The 26,107-nt window shown below is 39.8% G+C and overlaps 1 protein-coding gene across 6 annotated transcripts in view; it reads right to left on the reverse strand.

The window, feature by feature from the left end:
* SERAC1 (serine active site containing 1) overlaps positions 1-26,107 on the reverse strand; it is a 61,400-nt gene that overhangs the window by 12,037 nt on the left and 23,256 nt on the right. For all 6 annotated transcript variants that reach the window (XM_074333756.1, XM_019749382.2, XM_074333755.1 and 3 more), the window contains 5 exons: positions 25,927-26,058; positions 24,022-24,143; positions 22,880-23,008; positions 9,623-9,736; positions 7,155-7,317 (listed from right to left, as the gene is read on the reverse strand). In XM_074333756.1, coding sequence (XP_074189857.1) covers positions 7,155-7,317; positions 9,623-9,736; positions 22,880-23,008; positions 24,022-24,143; positions 25,927-26,058 — 660 coding nt within the window. The remainder of the gene's footprint in view (positions 1-7,154; positions 7,318-9,622; positions 9,737-22,879; positions 23,009-24,021; positions 24,144-25,926; positions 26,059-26,107) is intronic.

Here is a 26,107-nt window from a genome sequence, read left to right on the forward strand (position 1 = left end):
TTTAAACTTCATAACATCTGAATATATGTTAATTGTAAAAACAAATAACATTTAACAATGGAAGTCCCAGTTTATCACTACCACGTTTCCCCATTCTATTTATAGCCTCAGAAGTAACCACAGTTAGAAGTTTGGAGGACACCCTTCCAAACCTTTTTAGAACTTCAGCCATATACCTCTGTTTCTGCACACATGTACACTGTCGCTTGACACAGAATCACACACACTCTTCCTACTTCCCTGTGACTTGAGTCTTGGCATGCTCTCCTCACACACCGGCATCACACAGTTTGAGGGACCGCGGGTCATTCATCCAGTTCCTACTGGCAGACATTTAGCTTGCTTCCAATTTTTCCATACTATAAATAACAGTCCAATAAACATTTTTATACACAGATCTTTAAGGACACCCATGGTAGAAGAGATTCCTCATAATATTATTACTAGTCAAATGGTATATACTTTATTTTAACAGACACTACTAAGTGCCTGTCAAAAAAACGGAATCACTATGCACTCCCATCAGCGATGTATGAGAGGGCTAGTTTTCACACACCTTCACCAATAGTGGATAGTATCTGTTATCTTTTTAACTTTTGTAAATCTGAATGGCAAGAAGTTACAGATCTAATGCTATTAAGAATCATAAAAAAATATATGTGTGTATATATATATATATATATATATATATATATATATATATACAGGTAAAGACACAGGATGCCTAAGGAAAAAAACAAGATAAGGCAGCAAAATTCAAATTAAAGTATTCAGAAGTAATGGGAGCTGAGCAGAGGAAGTATTGATAACTCTTCTAAAAGGTTAGCTATAAGATGGAGAAGAGGAAGAGAAGGAGAGGGTAGAAATTCAGGGGATATGGTAGCAAGACTCCAGGTCTTGGTTTTTCGTATCTTCTCTAGTTTGTGTTGACCAAAAGGGTCCAGCTGACCACAGACTAGGAAAGAGCAGCAATCCCACAAACAGTAAAGGGAGACAGTATCCATGCATAGCTGGAGGTCTTATAAGAGGTGTCCCTTTTCCTGTCATCAAGAGGAGAAAAGGAGAGGACACGTTTTTTTGGCAGTGGGCAATGGAGGGAACATTTCTTTGAGGGTTTCAATTGGTTCACTGAAATGGGAGGAAAGGTCGCCTGCTGGGAGGAAAGGAAGCAAATTGTGGAAGGTTTGAGGACAGTTTAAAATAGTCACTGGTTTTAAAGTAGCCAGAGGGTTTAAAGTAGTCATTGCTAGGACACTAAGGCGTGTTGACTGGAGAAACATGATGGCTGAGCAATCCTTTCATGTGATGATCTTATCAGTCTGCAATGTTTCTATCCTCAGCCACAGAAGCAGCAGGTACGTAGGTTTTATCTAGTGTTGGGGTCTTGACCAAGGGTGTGTTAAAAGGATAAAAGTGAAGGGAGTTCTAGGCACTGGCAAAAATGTTCTTCAAATGATGGAACATGCTCGTACGCTGAATCAGGAGGGCAGTAAAGAATAAAGAGGACTGAGGGGAGAAAATAAAGGGTCAGTGGATGGCAGATTCCGGCAGAGGAAACCAGTCATTGGGGAGTAGATGCAAAAACCAGCTTGACCGAGAGCGGCATGTTCTCAGAGAGGTGAATTACTGATTTTTCAGGTGAAGTGGTTTCAGCAAATGACTAGCTCCGAGGTATGGCACGTGGTGAGGAGCGCGGAAGGAAAGCAGTGGGGGGAGAAGGTCAGGAGCTGAGAGGCCACGTGGTTTAGGAGACTGTCCAGAAGGGACTGAAATCACCCAAGAGGACTGAGGGCTTGGGGTAGAGTCAGGTTTCAGTTAAAGGAAAAGTGATTTTTAAAAAATAAAATACTGATTTTTATCAATTATCTACTTCTTCAGTGAAAATGAAGATAGAAACTATCCAAAGTAAAGCACAGAGAAAAATTTTGGAAAGAAGTGAACAGAGTTTCAATGACTTGTGGAACAGAATCAGCGATCTAATAAACATAACACGTCCCAGAAGGAGAGAAGAGAGAAAGGGACAGAAAAAACATTTGAAGATATACTTACTGACTAGGAAGTTTCCAAATTTGATCAAAATCATCGACCTACAGATTCAGTCAGCTCAGTGGACCCTGAGCAGGATTTATATTTAAAAAGACACCCAGGTACTTGCTTCATTGTCAAACTGCTGAACACTAAACACAAAAATCTTAAAAGAAGCCAAACAAAAAAAAAGACATTATACATAGGAGAACAAAAGTGGGAGTAAAGGGGCCGGCCCGGTGGCTCAGGCGGTTAGAGCTCCGTGCTCCTAACTCCGAAGGCTGCCGGTTCGATTCCCACATGGGCCAGTGAGCTCTCAACCACAAGGTTGCCAGTTCAATTCCTCGAGTCCCGCAAGGGATGGTGGGTTCTGCCCCCTGCAACTAAGATTGAACACGGCACCTTGAGCTGAGCTGCTGCTGAGCTCTCGGATGGCTCAGTTGGTTGGAGCCTGTCCTCTCAATCACAGGTTGCCAGTTCGACTCCCGCAAGGGATGGTGGGCTGTGCCCCCTGCAACTAGCAACGGCAACTGGACCTGGAGCTGAGCTGGCTCCACAACTAAGACTGCAAGAACAACAACTTGAAGCTGAACAGAACCCTCCACAACTAAGATTGAAAGGACAACAATTTGACCATTGTTCCCCAATAAAATCCTGTATTAAAAAAAAAAAAAAAAAAAAAAGTGGGAGTAAGGAGCAAGGGCTTCTCAGCACACACGGGACACTAGGAGTGGAATGACATTTTTAGTGTTGACAACACACTGTCAACAAAGAATTCTTTATCCGTGGAAAATATCTTTCCCGGAATAATAAACTAAAGGTGAAATGAAGGCATTTTCAGAAAATGGAAGGTGAGAGAATTTGTTGCCTTTAGGCTCAAGGGAAATGACATCAGATGTAACTTTAGATACACAGAAAAGAAGGAAGAGTACTGGATGTTATAAGTATGTAAATAAAAAAGATAGTAAATATCACTTCATTTTACACAAAAATAACTATTGCGAAGTCTATAACATACATACAAATAAAATATAACAATACCACAAGGGATGGCAGGAGGTGTAAACTGAATTTTATATTATTGTAAGAATCTCATACCAGGGATGCCAAAAAAATACACACACATGACTTGTATTCATCTCTTGTTATAGGTATATACTGACTATAACTTTATATAGTCAGTTTTTTCTTTTCTTAAAGTGTGTATACATTTTTCTGGCACCCTCTGTATATGAAGTGTTCTAAAACTAATTCAAGATAGACTGATAAGTCAAGGACACAACCATTAAAAAAATACTAAAAATATAAAAAGCCAAAAGAAGAGAAAGAATAGAATGTAAAAAATATTCAAGTAACCCAAAAAAAGTCAGAAAGGAGAAAGAAAAAGAAAATCACAGTGAGAAAACAGAAAGAAGGAGCAAGATGATACATACAACCGAACAATATCAGTAATTACATTAGAGGTAAAGAGACAAAACACTCCAATTAAAGGGAGAGATCATCAAACTGGATTTAAAAAAAAAAAAAATCCAACTATATACTGTCAATAAAGGATGTTTTTTTAAAGTCAGAAAAATGAAAGCCAAAGAAGACGGCAAAAAGATAAAAGATATGCAACACAAATAGCAAGCATAAGAAAAAGCCAATGTGGCTATGTTAATACCAAAGTAGACTTAAAGAAAAGAAGTATTGCCAGTGACAGGTAGAGACATTACTTAATAATAAAAAGTAAACAATTCACCAGGAAGAAAAATCTGACAGAACTAAAGGGAGAAACAGACAAATCTACAATCATAGCTGAAAAATTAACACATCTCTCGGTAATTCATGGAACTAGACAAAACTCAGTAAAGACCTAGAGAAGTTTGAACAATATTATCAACCAACTTGGTTTAATTGTTATGTATAGACCACTTCACCCAACAACTACAGAATACTTATTCTTTTGAAGTGCACACAGAACATTCACCAAGACAGACCTTAACTAAGAGAGCCCATCAACTAAGTCTCAGTCAATTTCCAAAGACTAAAATCTCATAGGGTATGTTATCTGAAGATATGGAATATTAATTTAGAAATCAGAGACATACGATGTCTAGAAAACCTTTAATATTTGTAAATTACAGAACACATTTTTAAATAACTCATGAGACAAAAAAAAGAAATCACAGGGAAATTAGAAAATATTTCAAACTGAAGAATGATAAAAACACAATATAGCCAGAACTTGAGGAATGTATCTAAAGCAGGATGGAGGAAATTTACAGCTTTAAATACCTATATTAGAAGTGACCGAGCCTGAACCCCTTCTACATCCCTTCTTGAATATGGGCTAGCCTTAGTGCCTACCGTGTTTCCCCGAAAATAAGACCTAGCTGGACAATCAGTTCTAATGTGTCTTTTAGAGCAAAAATTAATATAAGACCTGGTCTTATTTTACTATAATATAAGATCTGGTATAATATAATATAATATAATATAATATAATATAATATAATATAATATAGTATAATATAGTATAGTATATAATATATAATATAATATATAATATAATATATAATATAATATATAATATAATATATAATATAATATATAATATAAAATATAATATAAAATATAATATAATATAAAATATAATATAAAATATAATATAATATAAAATATAATATAAAATATAATATAATATAAAATAAAATATAAAATAAAATATAATATAAAATATAATATAAAATATAATATAAAATATAAAATAAAATATAATATAAAATATAAAATAAAATATAATATAAAATATAAAATAAAATATAATATAAAATATAATATAATATAAAATATAATATAAAATATAATATAAAATATAATATAAAATATAATATAATATAAAATAAAATATAATATAATATAAAATATAATATAATATAAAATATAAAATAAAATATAAAATAAAATATAAAATAAAATATGAAATATAATATAAAATATAATATAAAATATAATATAATAAAATATAATATAAAATATAATATAAAATATAATATAAAATATAATATAATAAAATATAATATAAAATATAATATAAAATATAATATAAAATATAATATAAAATATAAAATATAATATAAAATATAATATAATATAAAATATAATATAAAATATAATATAAAATATAATATAAAATATAATATAAAATATAATATAATAAAATATAAAATATAATAAAATATAATATAATAAAATATAATATAATAAAATATAATATAATAAAATATAATATAATATAATATAATATAATATAATATAATATAATATACCGGGTCATATTAATTTTTGCTCCAAAAGACGCATTAGAGCTGACTGGCTGGCCAGGTCTTATTTTTGGGGAAACACAGTAGTTTCTAATCAATGGATTGTGGCAGAAGTTACCTTCAAGGCTAGCTTACAAAAGGCAAGAGTTTACACCTGGCTTTCCCTCAGGACTTTTGCCCTGGGGCCCAGCCATCATGCTTCCTTAAAGCCACAGGAGAGGTGCATGGGGAGCGGAACCAGATGGCCCCAGCGCCCCCTGAGCTCTCACCTGATAGCCAGTACCAATGTGCAAGCCCTTTGAGCAAGTGATCTTCTTTTTTCATTCTAATTGCTTTATTTTTATTTTTTATTAGTTTCAGGTGTACAAAACAATGTACGAGACATTTACCCTCCTCACAAAGGGATAACCCCCCTCCCCCAATCTACTACCCCTCTGACATCGTATATGCTGTTACAATTCCACTGACTATTCCCCTGGCTGTACTCCCATGACTATAAATACATATATATTTAATTACAGTTATTCAGCTTCAGCTTCAGGTGTACACTGCAGTGGTCAGGCATCTACACCGTCCATGAAGTGGTCTCCCTAATGAGACAAGTGCCCATCTGACATCCTACAAAATCTTTACAACATTATTGATTATATTCCCCCAACTGTCTTTCGTACCCCAGTGGCAATATTGTGCCCACCAATTTGTACTTTCTAATCCCTTTACCTTCTCCTCCATCCCCAAACCCCTCCCATCTAGCCACCGTCTTGAAAGTGTATCCTCTGTCCCACGGCTCAGCTGCCCCAACTGACGCTGCACAGAGCAGACAAGCCTTCGCTACTCAACCTTGTCCTAATTTCAGATTCACAAGAAAAATGCATGACTTGTTTTAACCAGATTTTTGGGGTGGTCTGATACAGAGCAATATGTAATTGAAACAAGAAAAAAAGTTATAATCAGTGATCTAAGTTTCCACCTTAAGAATCTATAAAAAGAGGGACAAATAAAACCCACAGCAAATAGTTCTTTATAAAAAAAGGTTTGCTGACCCCTTTTCTGCTGATGAAAAGACACTTAAATGTAATTCATAATTTCTAATATATGTACATGTATGACACATACATATACAGTTTACCCTTGGACGAGGAGATCAGGTGCGCTGACCACCCCCTACGCAGTAGAAAATCCACATATAACTTTTGACTCCCCCAAAACTTAAGCTGTGCTTCAGTCCCCGTGGAGACTTGGTTCCAGGACCCTGGTACATACCCAAATTCGTGGACGCCCCAGTCCCCTGCATAAAATGGCGTAGTTCAATCGTACAGTCGGTCCTCTGCATCCACAGACTCCCCACCACAGATCGAAACACCACAGTGGTTATTGCAAACCGTCCGCAGAGAAGTGGACCAGTTCAAACCCATGTTGTTCAAGGATCAGCTGTACATATGCGCAGATGTGTGTGCATGTATGTGCGTGCATGTGCAGCCTTTCCCATTGGAAGGGCCAAGCACAAAGACACCCCAGGACCAATAAGCACACAAAGCACCCAGATCTTGGTCTCTAATAATCATTCATATCAAAGACATCACCAATGAGATGGTCCCGGCAAACACTGCTCTCCCGTGGCTGTCCACACACTGATTATCTTGGGTGTGGATGACCCACACATCTCAAGCAATTCCCTGCCTCAACTGAAATGACACGCCCTAAGGATCCATAACTAACTTTAAGCAAACTCTTCAGTCTACTGAAAAATGAATGTGTCATGAATGGGTGGAGGTAAGAGAACAAAGGACTGGATCCAAAATACTCAACATGTAAAGTTGTTACCTGAGCGAACTATAGTAGAATGAAGGTGTTCATTTAAAGCCATATTTCCAACGACACGCATTATGCCTCTTTGGACTTTAGGGGAGTCCTTGTAAAGTTGGTACAGCCTCTGAAGTAGTTGCAAGCCTCCATTTGCTTCAATTTTATCACAATGTGTGGGTATCTAGCACAATAAATTAATGAAAACTCATTTTATGTTGTACAAATTCACTAACCAGGTAACAGCATGATGATGGGGCAGCTCGTGGCTCCTGCTCAAGGACAGAGACCCAGAGAGACCACCCAAAACTCTCAGCTGATTTAAATACATACACAAACCCCTATCTACATGGGAAGTGCTTCAAAATCACTGAAAAAACTTAAGTCATATCTCACCAGGACTTCTGAAATTTTTATTCTTAAAGTTACTCTGTTTAGCTCTTGGTCAGATATAAACTGATAATGTCATTATTACAGAATTGTTTCAATTTATAGTGATACTTTGATGGACTTAAAATTACTTCAAAATGGCTCTCTACCATTGAGAAACCTGCCACCTGGTAACAGGAAATACCCCATGGGAGTGGCAGACTGTGCTTCTGCAAACAGGAACTCCCACACAGAGGTAAGCAACATCTGCTCACACAAGCCCACAGCTATGGGGCTGGCCTAAACTTGGGAGGCGGAAAATTCTTTAAAGAGAAAGATCAAGTAAAAAGAAAATGGGATATGAATTTTTAATGGAGAAAAGAGATAAAAAGAGCCAAAGGAAATATATGTACTAAGGTTAGGTAACAGAACTGACCCACAAGTAATTATAGTTGGCCAAGGTCATCAGCATGGTCTTGCCTCTTCCTACCACTAGTTTTACTCACTAACATGACACCATGTCACGTATATGCAACAATTATCATTCTCTGATTTTTTATTAAATCTTATCCCATTTTTACATGTAATTAAAAGTATGCGTTTTAGACATATGAGGTCTGACTATTAAGTTCACGAACTCATCCTAGAAAAAATGCTGCATATCTCACTGCTGAATGTCACTAAAGTCACCTTTGAAGTACTCCCCTTGGGAAGCTATGCACTGACGCCAGCGCCTAGTCCACCCTTCAAAGCAATTTTGGAACTTTTTCTGGAATGGTTATCAGAGCTGTTGTCATATTACCCTTGATGTCCTGAATGTCATCAAAATGTCTTCCTTTCAATATTTCTGTTATCTTCAGGTAAAGAAGTCACTGGGGGCCAGATCAGGTGAGTAGAGAGGGTGTTCCAATACAGTTATTTGCTTACTGGTTGAAAACTCCCTCACAGACAGTGCCGTGTGAGCTGGTGCATTGTCGTGATGCAAGAGCCATGAATTGTTGGCGAAAAGTTCAGGTCGTCTAACTTTTTCACGCAGCCTTTTCAGCACTTCCAAATAGTAAACTAGGTTAACTGTACAGTTGGTACAAATTCCCTCTGATGAATAATCTCTCTGGTATCAAAAAAGGTTAGCAACATCGTTGCAACAAGTTTGCAAACTTAACTGTCAGAGCTCATATATCAGCTAAGTAGTAACTTCAGAGGCTTCTGGAAAAGTAACTATTATATTCCATGCACTGGACTTTCTACTGAAGATGCATCTACTGTTTCAGAAACTAGTCATTAAATCACAAACTCACATTCCCTTCTGTTGTCCAACACTAAAGACTAACTGCTTTGTGCCCAATTCCTAATTCCACAGGTGGGAACTAAGATGACCAGAAAGCACCGAGCTGTTGAGCCACATCTAATGGTTCCCAAATTGAACTGGAGAGTTTACATCTGTAGGATGATGTCTGTCACGCTGTGGGATGACCACTGGCAACAGCCTCATCAGGGACGCCTGCCACAAACACAATTCCCACACACTACCCATGTCCAGGGCATTAAAATCGCTGAAGGTGAGCAGGAAATGCACATTTTTAATGTGCTTCCTGAATGATTTTTATGCACTAATGCTTGAGCACCACAAAGTTTGTTACCTTTTTCTTTTTAAAATCAAACTATGATCATGACAGAAAACTTGCCATAATACCAAGAAGTTTAAAAATCATTGATATATGGTATGGTTAAAATTTGGTCATTTAAATATTTCTTTTCTTCTATCTTACCACACCTTTGGCAAATGTTTTAATGGAAATTAACTACCTGATAATATTATTTGTATAAATGATTTGAGAAAGGTAATTGAAGATAGCATAACTCAAAGGTAAATGCCATATTTAGACAATGGGTTGCAATTAAATCCATTTTTAGAAATACTTCGCAAAAATGAAATTCATGTATTTGTGCTAAATAATGATGATCAATTTTGAACAATTAAATGGAAGAAAAGCAGAAATTTAAAAACAAGCAACTAGCTTTTTTTCTTTTGTAATAAACAAGGATAATTTCCCTTGAAAGAAAATGTGTAACTTTTTCAATGTGATAAAAATAAACCATATTTTGAAAATGTAAGTTACCTCAGAATGTTTTACTAAAGCTTCTAAAAAGAACATTTCCACTGTAGCGGAAGGAACTTCTCCAAAGCTTTCAGCATAAGGAAGTCCATTTCCTCCAAAACTCCATAAGCCACCCTGAAAGTAAGATAATTAAAATTTTTACTAAAAAAAGAGACTAATAATTTTTGTTGGACAAAAATACCTCTGTACTATATACAGTATTAGAAAGAACGAATATGTAGGACTCTAAATATTATGGAAACTTAAAGGGAACTTTTAGTTATGCAAACTGCTGCTTACTAGAATAGAAAACATGGAATTATTTCTAGAAGAGAGCAACCTTTGAGTCTTTAATTCTTTCCTCTGTGTCCTCTTATCTAAAAGTACAAAGTCCTAACACACAATCTTTAACGTGTAAGAAAAGCCTGGGGTTGATCATAATGTTTCAGTGTCATATTATGCTAGCAGAATCTACTTAAAGTCTATCATTATTTAGATTATATAGAGAAAAGCATTATTGAAAAAAACTAAAATAAAGGCAATGATGACAATGATCATAGAATTTTTAATTCTTCTCAAATTGAAATTCAAGTTCATATGGAAGGATAAACTAGAGGAATTAGGAAAATGATGGAACAGAAGAGTAGTGGGGACTAGTCCCTAATAGATAATAAAACATATTATGAGAATAAACTGGGGGAAAAAAAATGTCAACCCTTACGACAGATTAAGGGCTAACTAACATCACTAATATGCAATCATCTACAAATCAGTGAGAAAAAAACCAACAATGCTATGGAAAAACGAGCAACAGTCATAACAGAAAGTTCTTAGGAAAAGAAATACAACGCCTCTAAAATACATGGAATGCTGTCCATCCAACATCATTCCTGAGAGGCATGCAGGCGAGAGTGCACTGAGGACATTGAGCATCTATGAGACGGGTGAGGAAACAGGCCTTCTCATCACGCTGCTGCTGGTGGTACCAACGGGGCTTCCTCTATGGAGGACCAGTTAGTGACAACGGTCAAAATGACAAGTGCCTGTGCTCTTCAACGTGTATCACACAGACGAAGTGTACAGGTTTATTCCCTGCAGCGTTGTCTGTAAGAACAAGAGACTGAAACCACCTAATGTCCATCAATGGGGGCCACCTAAATAAATGATGGGAGCGCTATACAGTGACTGCTGAGTATAAAACATTTTGAGTCTCTTCATATATTGATATATATCAATCTCCAAGGTATATAGAGCTCATTTCTGTAAAAGAGCCTGCATAACTGTGTGTGTGTGTGTGTGTGTGTGTGTTCGGGTAGGGGAGGTAGACGGGGTAAAAGAAGACTTATTACTGCAGCTCCTTTTGAAGCCCTTTGCATTTGCACGAGGGGTCATAACTAAGCATACAAACCACTGCTGGCAAAAGAGGTCAAGTACAAGGTAACTTCTCTCGAAAATGTATATGTAAAGCCCGGTTTCCTATAGGAAATATAATGCATAAGTTTCTGCATGTTGAGTTACTTTATAGGGTCTATGGTTCAGGAAACCCAGTAAATGTTCAAACTGGCCGCTCTAACTCTTAGCAGGCACAGGCTTCGACTCGCTAGAGTCGGCTTCTTCACCACCTTCTGACGGTCCCTTCCCGCTCCTCCTTCCCTTATGCTCGCTCATTTGGCTCCAGCCACACTGGCTTTTTCTCTCCATTCCTTGAAGTTGCTAAGTGTGTATCTACTTGTGTTCCCTCTGCCTGGAATTCTGATGTAATATTCTGCTTTTCCAACTTTAAACATGCTGGAGCTCCAAGACTTACACGATTTAAGTGGAGGGCTGGAAATGGGCTGATCACGGGGCGTCGCTCCCTCCTCTGGCGCGGGGACAAAGAAGGGTAAAGGGGACTGGCGGGCTGCGGGGGGAGGGGAAGTTTGCTCAAGGATGCAGCACCACAGCCTGCCTCCCCGAAATCCTTCTCTCTGTCCCACACCCTCAAATCAGCTGACCGCTGTCTATTCTAAGTGCTCTAGGGATAGAACGGGGAGAAGGAAAAGAACGATGATCTAGGGTTTTCGTTTTTCTTGACCATTTCTTAAGCGGGAGGTAAGAGAGCAGGTCCAATTCCATTCTTACCGCTGGCAAAGCCTGTACATTATTTATGAACTGGCACTTGTGTGGCAGGAAGAAGCACAAGCAAAAACGAATGAATAAAAAGGTATAAACTCTTGATGTAGTCGTATGGACTATATTCTAACTCCTAACATGAATATAAATATACATAGGTTACTGCTGCTTTACCACTGGATTAAGATATAGAAGGTTAAATAAATTCATAAAGATTTAAGAAATGCTACATATCAAATTCCCTAAGTGAAACGAAAAAACAGTTTCTTGAGGATTAATAAAATCTATAGGAAAAGGTGGAGAGAGTGACAGTGTTAAAAACAATAATAAAAGGTCAAGGAGAAAAATGAAGAGGCAACAAGAATAATAAAGCTCACGAGAGGAAATGTCAATGAAGTTACTACAGAATCTCTATCCCTGTCATACGGTGACTGCAGGCGTGCAGCAGACCATTTGATGCATGACTTCATTATGATACTCAAACTGAGACACAACATTATCACGAGTTAACATGGTATGTTTCAAATGCATTTCAGCAAGTTTGTACCAGCCAAATGACTGACTACTAGAGGGATGTTTTCTTACCCCATAGTCCACACTCCAGTTAAACAGAAGCCTTAGAGTTACCTCTATTTGTGTCGTTGTCATACAAAAATACTTTGACACGCATGAGAAATATGCCATTGTTACTGAAGTACATACAAGTCTGTGCACAATGTAGCTCTTCAGCCACGTCACAATTCATCCATTCGTCATTCAATAAATATTTATTGAGCGTATACTGTGTATGAAGCACTGTATCTGGTACTGGGGAAATTACAGACTACTGGAAGAGAATAAGAGAACTAAATGAACTAGCAAAAAATAAATACATAAAACACCGGGGGTGCCAAAAAAATGTGTACAAGTGGACACTTTGGTCAACGTTGCTCAAGCAGTAGTTCGCCGTCATCAGGTGTCTGGACACTGATGGGAACCACTTTGAGCCCCTCTTGTCACTGCTGAAGTCAAACGTGACTTGTATTCTTCTTTGGTTATCGGTATATATTATTACAATTTTAATAGTTTTTTCCTTTCTTAAAACATGTACACATTTTTTGGCACCCTCTGTAATTACAGAATGGGATGGAAGCTATAAAGGGCAATAAATACAAGAAACAGTTGAGATAAAGAGGAAGGTCCCTCTGAGGAGCTGACAAGCTGGGATCTGAAGGATAAGGAGGCGGCAGCCATGTGACAAGCTGCTGGCACAGCATTCCAGGCAGAAGGAACACAAGCAGAGACACACTTAGCAACTTCAAGGAATGGGGAGAAAAGGCCAGTGTGGCTGGAGCATAGGGAGCGGGAAGGGACCGTCAGAAGGTGGTAAAGAAAGACTCCGGTGAGTGGAAATCAAGCCCCACTAAGAGGTGCGCTACTGAAAATAACAATCTATTCTCTTAGAAACAATTCCAAATGAGCTGGGTTTGCTTTGTCTTTGTTATTTACACTTGATGAGCAGATTTACCCACAACCAAAGTCAGCAGAAGGGGGTGCATGAAGTTTGCAGGTGAAAATGTGAGTTCATTCCAACAGGGAATCCTTGACTGCACAGGTCAACACCCTGGGGAACCTGCACACCCAGGGGGCCTGCCCACCCATCTGAAGAAGCTGCACAGTCCCGTTTTGGGTCAGCACCTCTGCAGGTTTCCAAATCCTCTGGCATTAAAGAACTCTCCCACCCTTAAACACTGTCTGCTGGTGTCTTTCTCTCAGTCACAATACACGACTGTACTCATGCAGATCGCTGTCAGAAGTGTCTTGTTCTAAAGATTCCAGGCCCTCATGGCTAAGCTGATTCCAGACAGACACTGGGAAATTACAGGGGAAGATGATAATACAAGAATTGCAAGATTTCAGCTGGATTGTCCTTAAGGCAAGAGCACAAAAGCTTTGTGATGGCAAATCATTTCAGTGTACACAGCCAGGTTTCTTGACTCCAGCAGCTTACCACATTACAGCAACAGGAAATCACAATCCAAAATGCCCAACCTTCTGCATCCCTGGTTGCCTCCTTAGGCTCGAGGGCACAGGCACCTGGGGTCCTCTAAGAGGTTCAAACAGGGGACACGCTGACTGATTCGAAGTATCCAGATGGTAACAACAAGACTGAAACCTGGATCCTAAAGAGCCATCTTGCTGGTAACATCTAGGATGGAGGAAGGCCAAGAACCTCCCCTCCCTGTCCCCCAACCTCCCATCAAATTGCCAGCAGCAAATTCATTGGCAGACAGATACTGGACAGCTGCCAAGGTCCCAGTTGTGAGAGTCGTGACAGTAAAACTGAGCCGTGCTTTCGCTCTCATCCGGTTCTCCCGATAAAACAGAAGGGACAAAAGGAGGGAAGGCAGATCACTGCCAGGATGAGTAGGGGCGGGGGCACAGGGAGTTTTGATACTGCTTCTAATTGTGGGTCCCTTTATTTTAATATGCGTAAGGGCTAACCTCTGATGTTTCTTTGTAAAACGTCACAACCTTAGCACTCTGCAATTTGTGCAAACTAATTGGGCTTAAAAACATTGTTCACTTTAAAGTATGAGTTTTTAAGCCAGGGTCATCCCTAAGGGTCTGGGGTAGACAGAATCAATGTAAACTTGGATGGAAAAAATGACATCTTTGTTTTCCTAACCTCTAACTGTAACTCTGCATTGTATTCAATTACGAACACAGACAATAAACCACAGTAAGTAGCAGTCTGGGTGAGGCTGTCAGCAATGGAAAGTGCAGACATTTTCCTATCACATCTCATTGTTGCAGCCATTGGAAAATAACATACGTAACCTCATTGTTCCTTCAAACACCAACTACACATTCTCATGCTGGTGACGCAGAATCAACACTGCTGTCCAGTGTCCCCTAGCTGCAATTATTTGAGACCCATATATGGACAGACGAGTCCTCAGTTTATAACCTTATTCAGCTAAGTAACAACAGCATTCACGCTGATATGACTTTAAAAAATAAAATTCACACACTGAATTGAACCATATGAAACCGCCACTCTTCCCAACTCTGTTCACTGAAAGGGTCTGAAAGCAACACCAGTATCAGTGAGCTAGTTCCGCCCCAGAACTTAGTTTCTAAAAACCATTAGCCCTAGAAGGAACCAGGGCTTCTGAAGAATCAGCTGATTCCACGGCGAAGCAGGGCAAGTTTATAACGGGGATATTTTCTAACACCACAAAATAAGGAAGTGCTCAAAAAGTAATGGAGACATTTCCAAGATGAGGAAGACAACCTGAGGGGTCCCATGGCCAAATCTGAGACTCTCTGAGCATGAATATGAATAATAACAACAGATTATAATCTACTGACTAAAACAGCAATCCTTGAGCCCATGGATCTGTGATCAGGACAGAACGAGGAAGGGGTGGAAGAAGGAAAAAAAGCTTTTCCTTACAGTAGATTGACTAACTGGTAAGTAAAGAGTAAATGATCAGGTTGGGGGTAGCAGAAATCACCATTTTGCAACCATCCAACAATAACTATTATGCAGGCAAGATTCATTCAAAGGATACTAAGAGCATTGTCTGAAAGTTTAAAGGGGAACAGGATGGTCTAAGAGTCTCAAAATACCTCCTCTCCCCACAGACCTTATATTCATTGCAAATAAAACATATATTAACATTAAAGCAGAGAAACCTGGCAAGTTAACAGCAACAATAAAGGAACCAACTGGCAATATGAGCTTCTGGATGGAATGTACTGAGGAAAACAAAACACAAAATCACCTGTCTTGCATTTCTGTGGTAAATGTATAACCTGAAGTAATCATGAGGAAAAGTGAGACAAACTAAACTGAGGGCATTCTATATAAGCCACCACTTCGTACTCTTCAAAAATGTCAATGATGGGCCAGCCCGGTGGCTCAGGCGGTTAGAGCTCCGTGCTCCTAACTCCGAAGGCTGCCAGTTCGATTCCCACATGGGCCAGTGGGCTTTCAACCACAAGGTTGCCAGTTCAATTCCTCGAGTCCCGCAAGGGATGGTGGGCTCTGCCCCCTGCAACTAAGATTGAACACGGCACCTTGAGCTGAGTCACCTCCCGGATGGCTCAGTTGTTGGTTGGAGCACGGGCTCTCAACCACAAGGTTGCCAGTTCAATTCCTCGAATCCCACAAGAGATGGTGGGCAGCGCCCCCTGCAACTAAAAAATTGAACACGGGACCTTGAGCTGAGCTGCCGCTGAGCTCCTGGATGGCTCAGTTGGTTGGAGCCTGTCCTCTCAACCACAAGGTTGCCGGTTCGGCAAGGGATGGTGGGCTCTGCCCCCTGCAACTAAGATTGAACACGGCACCTTGAGCTGAGTCACCTCCCGGATGGCTCAGTTGTTGGTTGGAGCACGGGCTCTCAACCACAAGGTTGCCAGTTCAATTCCTCGAATCCCACAAGAGATGGTGGGCAGCGCCCCCTGCAACTAAAAAATTGAACACGGGACCTTGAGCTGAGCTGCCGCTGAGCTCCTGGATGGCTCAGTTGGTTGGAGCCTGTCCTCTCAACCACAAGGTTGCCGGTTCGACTCCCGCAAGGGATGGTGGGCTGTGCCCCCTGCAACTAGCAACGGCAACTGGACCTGGAGCTGAGCTGCGCCCTCCACAACTAAGACTGAAAGAACAACAACTTGAAGCTGAACAGAACCCTCCACAACTAAGATTGAAAGGACAACAATTTGACCATTGTTCCCCAATAAAGTCCTGTTCCCCTTCTCCAATAAAATCTTAAAAAAAAAATTTAAAAAAAAATGTCAATGACGTGAAGACAAAGACTGGAGCATTTTTCCAGATAAAAGGAGACGAAACAGACATGAGCAGCAAATGCCATGTTCAATCCTAGACCAGATCCGGAATCAGATTCACACAAAAACAACAAAACTGCCATGAAGGAATTACTGACACAACTGGCAAATTCAAATGTGGAGTCTACCTTAGCTCCCAGTATTCTGCCAGTGCTGAGTTTGAGTTTGTAACTGTCCTGTGGTTATGTCAGAGAATGCCCTTGTTGGCAGGAAATACATGCCTAAGTGTTTTTGAGGTGATGGAGCATCATCTCTGCATCTAACGCTCAAATGGTTCAGGAAGGAAAATAGTAAATGTATGTGAATAGACATTTAAAAATATGTCTGTAGAGAGAATGGGAGTAAATGGGGGATGATAAAACAAATGGGATAAAATAATAATTGGTGAGTCTTAGTGAGTGTATATTTTTGCAGGTCTTTAAGTCAAGAATTATTTCAAAATAAAGAGTTAAAATACTTTTAAATGAACTTCAACTTCGCTGTTTGAAATTTCCTTGTTATTTAATGCATTAATAAGAAGCATATATACTAATTCTGTGACAAAGTTGTTTTTTATTTGGGTATTTCAGTATCATTGGTTTCCTCTGTACCGTATTTTATGCATCCAGAAATGAGTTCATAGGTTTTAGGGGTCCGTGGTCTACAAAAGTGAAAAAACTCTTCTAAACCCAGAGCCGTGCAGGCTCTGCCGAGGCTCACACTGGCCTCTACAGGGAAGGAGCTTTGTCCAGAAGCAGCATATTGTCACTCGAAGGGCGCTTGGGGACTATCACCAGGCAGGTTTGTCATAACCTGGACAGATCTCGAAAAACAAGATGGACACCCCTCCTATCCCTTCACCCCCAACTTTTTGGCATGTAAAAAATCCAGGGAGCCTGACTAAACTGGAGTGGGGGGTTGGGGAGTGGATATGAATAACTGACTGGAGTTGCTTGCTGGTCTGATGAGATGGGACCTCAGAACTGATATCAAATATTTACTTAAATATTAAATTAATTAAAGATGTGCTACTTCTGGTTTTAAAACAAAGTGTTCAGAGAATAGGGACTCAAATCAAGGTGAAAGTAGCACTTTCCAAGTGGAAAATAAAAGGTACTTCATTAAACACAAAACTTTCACTGTTTCTTGTTTTTACCAAGTGCCAAAAACAAATTATTTTTGAAATTTTGACATGAAGGATAAATCTTGTATGCATGTGATCTGCCCAAGTAGAACGGAAATGTTCTGATTAAGCATCAGTTTCACCATTTCCAGTGTGATCTATGATTTCTCAATATACTGAACTGGAACTGTGTCAAGACAACACAATTAAAAGGTCACATGAATTACTTTTGCAGACATCCCTTTGTTTAGGGAAAGATCTGGTTTAAAATGAGTTGAGATGGGTGAGGGAGGAGGGTGGGGGAAAATGGCAGCAGACCCACAGCCTCTCCAAGGTGGTAAATGTTAACACACACACACACACACACACACACACACACACACACACGTTAATTATGAACACATACACGGTCAGTTTAAACGGTGAAACTCTTTGAGCTGCTGACTGAGGTCGTGACTTCTAGGCAGACAGAGCAGTGGCACCATGTACTAAACCACATTCTCTCTCTTTACTTAGCAAGAGTAAGGAAATGCTGTAGAAGGAGATAGAACAGTACAGAAGGTAGAGAGCTGTTAACTAAATAGTAATGAGGAGAAGAAAATCTTTGTACTGAAAAAGAAGAACATCAGGCCCGGTACCCGGGGCTCTGGCATGGGAAGGAGAGGAGGCAGTGACGGCCGTGGGAGACGCAGGTGGAGAGCAATGAGGCATCTGTCCCCACTACGACTGTGCCCACTGCCCTGTCCATAAATAGCCTGGTACTATCAGAAGTTAGACAACATGTGCTGAAATTAAGGCTGTCTGTGTTCCCTAGCTCCCAGATGAAAAGGGGCACCTGAGAACATAAAAGGGAAGGATACAGATTAGGTAAGAAATTACTCAGAATGAGACGCCCATGGTCCCTTAGATACCACACCAAAAGAAAAAATGCATAAACTGAACTTCATCAAAATTAAAAATGCTGGGCCGGCCCGGTGGCTCAGGCGATTAGAGCTCCATGCTCCTAACTCTGAAGGCTGCCGGTTCGATTCCCACATGGGCCAGTGGGCTCTCAACCACAAGGTTGCTGGTTCAACTCCTCAAATCCCGCAAGGGATGGTGGGCAGTGCCCCCTGCAAGTAAGATTGAACACGGCACCTTGAGCTGAGCTGCCTCCCGGATGGCTCAGTTGGTTGGAGCTTGTCCTCTTAACCACAAGGTTGCTGGTTCGACTCCCGCAAGGGATGGTGAGCTGTGCCCCCTGCAACTAGAAAATGGCAACTGGACCTGGAGCTGAGCTGCGCCCTCCACAACTAAGACTGAAAGGACAACAACTTGAAGCTGAACGGCACCCTCCACAACTAAGATTGAAAGGACAACGACTTGGAAAAAATGCCTGCAAGTACACACTGTTCCCCAATAAAGTCCTGTTCCCCTTCCCCAACAAAAATCTTTAAAAAAATAAATAAATAAATAAAAAATGCTTGCACTGCAAAAGACACTATCAGAAAAGTGAAAAAATCCACAATATGGGAAAAATATTTGCAAATAACATATCTGATAAGGGATTTGTATCCAAAAATTTATGAAGAATTCTTACAACTCAACAATAAAAAGACAAGTGACCCAATTGGGCAAGGGATTTGAATAGATATTTCTCCAAAGAAGATATGTAAATGGCGAATAGGCACATAAAGATGCTCAACATAACTAATCACTAGGGAAATGCAAATCAAAACCAGAATGAAGATACCACTTCACATACAATGGGATGATGGGTGATAACAAGTGTTGGCGAGGATGTGGAGAAATGGAAATCCTCATACTCTGCTAGTGGGGATGTAAAATGGTGCAGCTGCTGTGGAAAACGGTTGTCCACAAAACGTGGAAACAAACAGTTCCTCAAAAAGTTAAACACAGAGTCACCATATGACCCAGGAATTCCACTCCTAGGTATATATCCAAATTAAAAACCTACGTCCACACAAACACTTGTACACAGATGTCGATAGCAGCTTTATTCATAAGAGCCAAAAAGTGGAAACAACCCAATATCCATCCACCGATGAATGGACAAACACAATGTGGTCCATCCACACGATGGGATATTATTGGCCATAAGAAGCAATCACGTCCTGATACATGATACAACATGAACCTTGAGAACATTACAGTAAATGTAAGTTAGACACAAAAGGTAACATAGTGCATGATACCACTTCTATGAAATGTCCAGAACAGGCAAATCCATATAGAGAGGGAGCAGATTAGTGCCAGGGATGGGGGTGGGGAGGAGATGGAGAGTGACTGCTGATGGGTGCTGTTTTCTTTCTGGAGAGATGAGAATGTTCTCGAATTCGATAGTGGTGATGGTTGCACAACTCTCTAAATATACTAAAACCTGATACATATTTTTAAAGGGTGAATTTTATGGAATGTAAATTGTATCTCAATAAAGCTGCTATTTTTTTTTTTTTTTAAACCTAGTTGAATTGGAAATAACATCATGAATTTAAGGCCTCGTAAGAAAAGGTCATGGTTCTGCTCTTGTTATTAGGTAGCTGGGCACCCAGGGCCCACCTGCTCTACCTTCACATGAAATACAACTGTATGTACCACAAGTGCCTGGGTTTTGGACATACTATTCTCCACTAAGAGGAACCAGGTGTCCTTGGAGGAATAGTCAATTCATGTTTTAGCAGGAAGTGTCAAGGAGAGCCAGGGACATCTTCCTGTCAAATAAGAAAGGCGCTTTCACAGCCGCCTCGGGGACAGAATGAAAAGGGATAAAGAGGTCAGCCTTTTAAGAGCTCCAGTGGCGAGACTGGCACTCTGAGCACCAAAAAGAAAACAGTGAAATCACAGGAACAATTCCAAGACATGGCCCAAAGGCGAAATTATGTAGGGTATACTAGAGAAGCCACAGCTACTGGGTGTCCTTAATTTCTCATAAAGAGGGAAATGAAAAAAAGACCACTCAGTTGGTAAAAGAATATAGAATACTATGATTTGTTTTACTGATAAAATACTTTCCCCTCACGAAGTAAATTATGTAGTGATTATAGTAATAACGATTCTAACTTGTTTTGATTTCTCCAAGAAACATGAGACATTTTATGAAGATAAAAAAACTTGCTGAAATGATACCAAAAGAACACTAGAATTCAGTAACGGCCCTCGGGAGGGCCGGAGTTGGAGTCTGTTTAGGATGTCACACCCAGGACACGGCGAAGCTTTCTGCTATGTATCGGGGTGTTTTATGCCAATTATTTACATCTAGTGAACAGGCCAAAGCTAAAACAGTAGGAGCAGGGGATGCAGGGAGAGAGAACATAAACCCCTCTACCAGAGTGCCTTCCCATGTCTGAAGGCGCCTTACTTCAATGGAGTGGAGCACCCACGGGGAGTACCCTAAGTGCTCCGACGAGACCACCTACGGCCAGAGCATGCTGTGCCCTGCTGACCTATGGCATGGTCTGCTTCAGTTCTCACACCCTTGGCCATCAAACTAACTTTACAGCCTGTAACTGTGCCTACTGGTTCCTTCCTGTCGATCTTATTGCCATCCCTAGGGGCAGCCATGCTGACAAACAAGGGCCGGTCCATGCCTTGATCACAAAAAGTAAAGAGTTCGGATTTAACGTGTAATGGGAAGCCACCTGAAGCGCTTTAGGCAGGAGCATAACCAGATCTAATTCATGTTTTAAAAACAAAAATCACTCTGGCTGCTGTGAGGACAGAGACCTGGAGAGAGAAGATGGAGCCTGAGGCAGTGTCTGTAGCTTATAGAGCTGAGGGAGACGTGACGAGGAAGCTTTCTGGATCCAACAAGATGGCGAACTTGGCTTCTGGTTTGATCAAGTTTGATCAAATAAAAGCCAAAACATGATAAAAGCTAAAACACTGCCAAGCTATAAAGAAAATAAGAAGAGAAATAAAGGGAGATCGCTGGGTGCCAGAATGGAGAACAGAACATTCAGCAGAAGTGGTAAGCACACAGCTGATGATGTGAAGAGCCTGCAGCCCCCTGGGATGGGATTTAAAACCCACTCGGTGCAGGAGATGTGGTTTGGGGTCTCACGCTCTGTGGGAGCTAGATCTGAGATCCTCATATAAAGGCAGGGCCCTGGAAGGGTCCTTTCTATAAGAGGGTCTAGAAAAACTCTGCCCACAAGCCCATGAAAACAACAAGAAAGTCTGTTTCTGCTTAGGGCTTTGGGGGAGAAATCACTATGCTATCTACTGATGTATCTGAATTTACACTCCCTATGTGCTACAGAAATTCCAAACTAAGGAATTAATATAAAAAACTAGTCCTGTATCAGTGAACTCCTGCAGTATCCAACAGAAGCAAACACAAAAATTGCTCTGTAGCGACAAATTTAGACTCCTGGCTGCTTGGGGCTCCTGTAGAAAACAACTGCTCCGGCCAAAGATAAGCTCATAGCATTATAACCTGTATATTAACCCACGTTAATCCATAACCTAACATAAAGGACAGTCAATGTCATCACAAACAGGAATTAACACCCTAATAAACTGAAACAATAAAAGACTCTGAAAGAGACTTTAAAATTATTTTTTAAATAAAAGAACAGAAGCCAAGATGAAAGAACAGGACCCTGAAAAAGATGATGGTGGCCGAGAGACAAATAGATTCAAGGTATATTTTAAAGACAGTTCACAGGATCTGCTGATTATTGGAGATGGAAGAAAGGAATCAAGAACTCCTAGCTTTTGCTTAAGCCATTAGGTGGATGCTGCGCCATTTACTGAGACATAAAAGACTAACAGAGGAAGAGCTCTGTGGAAGGAGGGCAGGTTCCCCAGGTTAATTCTGGGGTGCCTTTCACACATCCAAGTAGAGATGTCACGTGGGAGGCTGGCTATCCAAATCTGGAGCTTAGGTTAGCACACAGGGCTAGAGCTATCGATTTGGGCATCGGCAGCATACAGGTGATATTCTAGATCACCATCTATTCACTCTTCAAGATGCAGCCTCAGTTACCTCCTGCAAAGCCTTAAGTGACCTCTTAAGCAGAGTGAAGGGCGCTTGGAGTAACCTGTATCTCTCTCACACACACTGTGACTTTGTTTATTTACCTGTCTCCCCATTATCCCGAACACTCAGCCCAGCACAGGCCATACAACCAGGAGTCACCCTTCTAAGGTTCTAAGCGCTGGCCCCTGGCACAGTATCTTGGAAAGAGTGGGCACTCAAAATTATTTACTGAATGAACAGATGAGCTAACCTTCTGAGCTGCTAGACTCTGGCTGCTTTCACTCAGAGCCAAAGATGTGAAATACTGGATACACTCATCCAGCTCCGTTTGAGGTAAAGAAGCCAGCAAGTGTCTGAGCTCTTCTTCGATGGAAGAATCCTGAAATAAAAGGAAAAGAGATTCTTCAAAATTAAGCTCAACAACAGAGCACAACAAAAAGTATCCAAAGAATCAAAGTCAAAAAAGCAAAACAAAAAAACCCCAGATAAGTTCGTGCTTTTAGTCTCAAAAACAGTCACCCACACAGGTTAACAGAAGATCATTTAATTTTGGATTCTATACTTGGGTGTCTGCTACCTCAATCTAAAAGACCCATTGCAAAGCAGAGCTCTAGATTTTCACCTCATCTTGGCTACCTCACATCTTGACTCAAAATTATTATACTTTTTCTAACTAAAGCTGGCTTTGGAAATCCAGAACTCATTACTATCTCATTATCCCTAACAACTTACATCCAGTATACTCATTTTTCTATTTTTCAAAAACTGATAGCAACTTTTCAGATTTTCATTTTCTGGTCTAGGCAAGATACTCAAGCACATGCTCAAATACCTATACTAGTGGTTAACAACTAATATCTATATGTATTAATACATTAATAACTATATGTAGTGGTTCTCCCGCTACTGTTTCGCACCCTAGGAAACATTTAGAAATATCGGGAGACGTTTCTGGTAGTCACAACTTGGGGCTGACACTGGCATCTAGTGAGTAGAGGCCAGGGACACTGGTAAAACACCCTGCAATGCACAGCACCGCTTCCAACATCAAAGAATTATTTGGCCCAAAATGTCCATAGCACTGAAGTTGAGAAAAACTGGATCTAATAGCAACCTTAGAACAAGGGACCAATTTATGGATGCTGATATGCTATGAAGTTACCCTCGGGTGTACGAGACTCCTAGCCCCCGAAAAGGGGGAAACAGTACAAGTGAATCAGCATCTCCTGAGGAATCAAGAATCCTCTGCATGGAAATTACAAGTTCAGGTTTATATCATTTACCTGCTTGTAAAAAGTAGCCAACATACAACTTTTTGAACATTTATTTTGTACCCAAAGTGAAGACTGTGTTAAACTATTTTTCATTCACTGGATTATTTTATTTACTTACTTCTTTTAAAGGTGGTAAAGGAGGCGGTGGGAGAAAAAAGCGAGGATCACTCTCTTTGCTTCGTGCCAAACCAATAAGAGTTCTCAGATCACAGGCTTGAGCAATTGTCCTAAACTGGTAATCTATTGTAAAAGTATACTGTTAGCACCCAAATTAGCTTAGAGTTGTTTCAAGGACTAAATGAACAACCTACTTGAAAACACTCTAATTTTTAAATTACAAGTTTGTAATTCAAAATTTCCCCAGTGTTTTTTCACAACCCCAACTTCAATAAGCTAAATATCCATCATTTCCATATCTAACCTCACAATTCTCAACATTTATCTGGGTGTATTGGGGTCTAACTAACATTTTTGAAAAAGTGAAACTCAAATGTGAAAACTGATAGGTCAGGACCAAGTTAACTTTTCCTCTTGTAAAATAATTCCAGCGCTCGAAAGCTGTTTTGAACACTACTCTAAAAACCCGAGGTTGCGTTTAGGTCTACTGTGCCCTGGTAACAGCATGATGCTTTGACATCCCATGATGTCCATGAATAGTCTGAGGTCCCAGATGGTGGTCCTTTGTCTTAGCCTTTATGATTTAACCACTCCATTCTTATGCACTGCTACAGACTGAAAGTTTGTGCTTCCCTCAAATCCATATGTTGAAACCTAAGCCCCAATGTCATGGTATTTGGAGGAAGGGCTTTTGGGAGGCGATTAGGTCATGATGGCAGAGCCCTCATGAATGGGATTAATGCCCTTATAAAAGAGACCATCCCAGAGATCCTGTGTCTCTTCTGCCATGTGAAGACACAAAGAAAAGATGGCCAGCTATGAATCAGGAAGCAGGTCCTCACCAGACACCAAATCTGCTGGCACACTGACCTTGGACTTCCAGCCTCCACAATTGTGAGAAATGAATTTCTGTTGTTTGTAAGCCACCTAATCTGTGGTATTTTGTTATAGTGGCCCAAACGGACGAAGACATGTATCAAAGCAAAATTCTAACCATTGAAGCACAATTCTTTTTAACAATGGCAGTTCATAACCTGGGTGAGTGAGTTCTCCAGGATCAAGTGGGAAACTTCTCAAAATATACAAACCAGGGCTCCAACCCTGATTTTGCTGACACAGTTAAGTCTGAAATGGAGTCCTGGGAGGCAGATTTTGAAAAAGATTTTTATTCTAAGTCTCCACTAACATTAAATAAGTTTATATTTACATTATAAATTATTATAATTATGGCCATCAATCAACTAATCAACTAATTAACTTGTGTGGAGGCAGAGATCTTATTCTGAGATTAAACTTTTCTTTGAGAACACTATTATTTTCTAGTTGTTTACCCATTTTTATAAGATGACTCTATTAGCAAAGTGTACGTTAGTCTCCACACCAGAAACAGGAATCTGAGTTCTTGCTCACGTATTATATTTTTAGTGCAAAACTTGTGAAAGTTAAATACACTTAAATCCTTTAAATACCCCTTAAAATGATAATATGCACATAAATTAGATACAGGTGACTAACTATTAGTATTAGAACCAGGTAGATTGTCAAGTGAAAGCAAATATAATTGTATGATGCAGCAAGCAATTACCGTGTATTTCATTAAATAGGAAGTAAAGAAAATGCAAACACAACATTAGGCCATAACTATCAGAATCAAGAGTTTCTCGAATCAAGAAAATTCTGTTCCGGTACAAAGCTACACAAATATATCTACCTCAGTTTTGACGTTGTTCTTACCAAACACATCTGGTTACCAGGTCAGCAGGTTTTCACTGGAGTTTTTTTTTTTTAATTTCTGGAAATATTTTTAACATATTTTAAGATTGCCTGAATTATTTCCCTTCCTTAATTTTACTCCCTTCCTTTCACATCAGAAACGACGGGCCATGTGTTCAGACGGTCTCATTACCATGCCAGTGATGGGCCTCCACCATTTCCTGCACAGCCTGCAATCGGGCGGCTCTGTCGTCCGACTTACTCTTCTTTAGCAGCAGCCACACGGCACACTCATGATCCTCTATGTCAAATGTAGTGAAAGTGTCTGCAAAAAGGAAAAAAAAGACAACACAAATAATGTGAACAGTCAGAAG

The sequence above is a fragment of the Rhinolophus sinicus genome, linkage group LG05 (genome assembly GCF_036562045.2).
Source record: "Rhinolophus sinicus isolate RSC01 linkage group LG05, ASM3656204v1, whole genome shotgun sequence".
Taxonomy (NCBI): domain Eukaryota; kingdom Metazoa; phylum Chordata; class Mammalia; order Chiroptera; family Rhinolophidae; genus Rhinolophus; species Rhinolophus sinicus.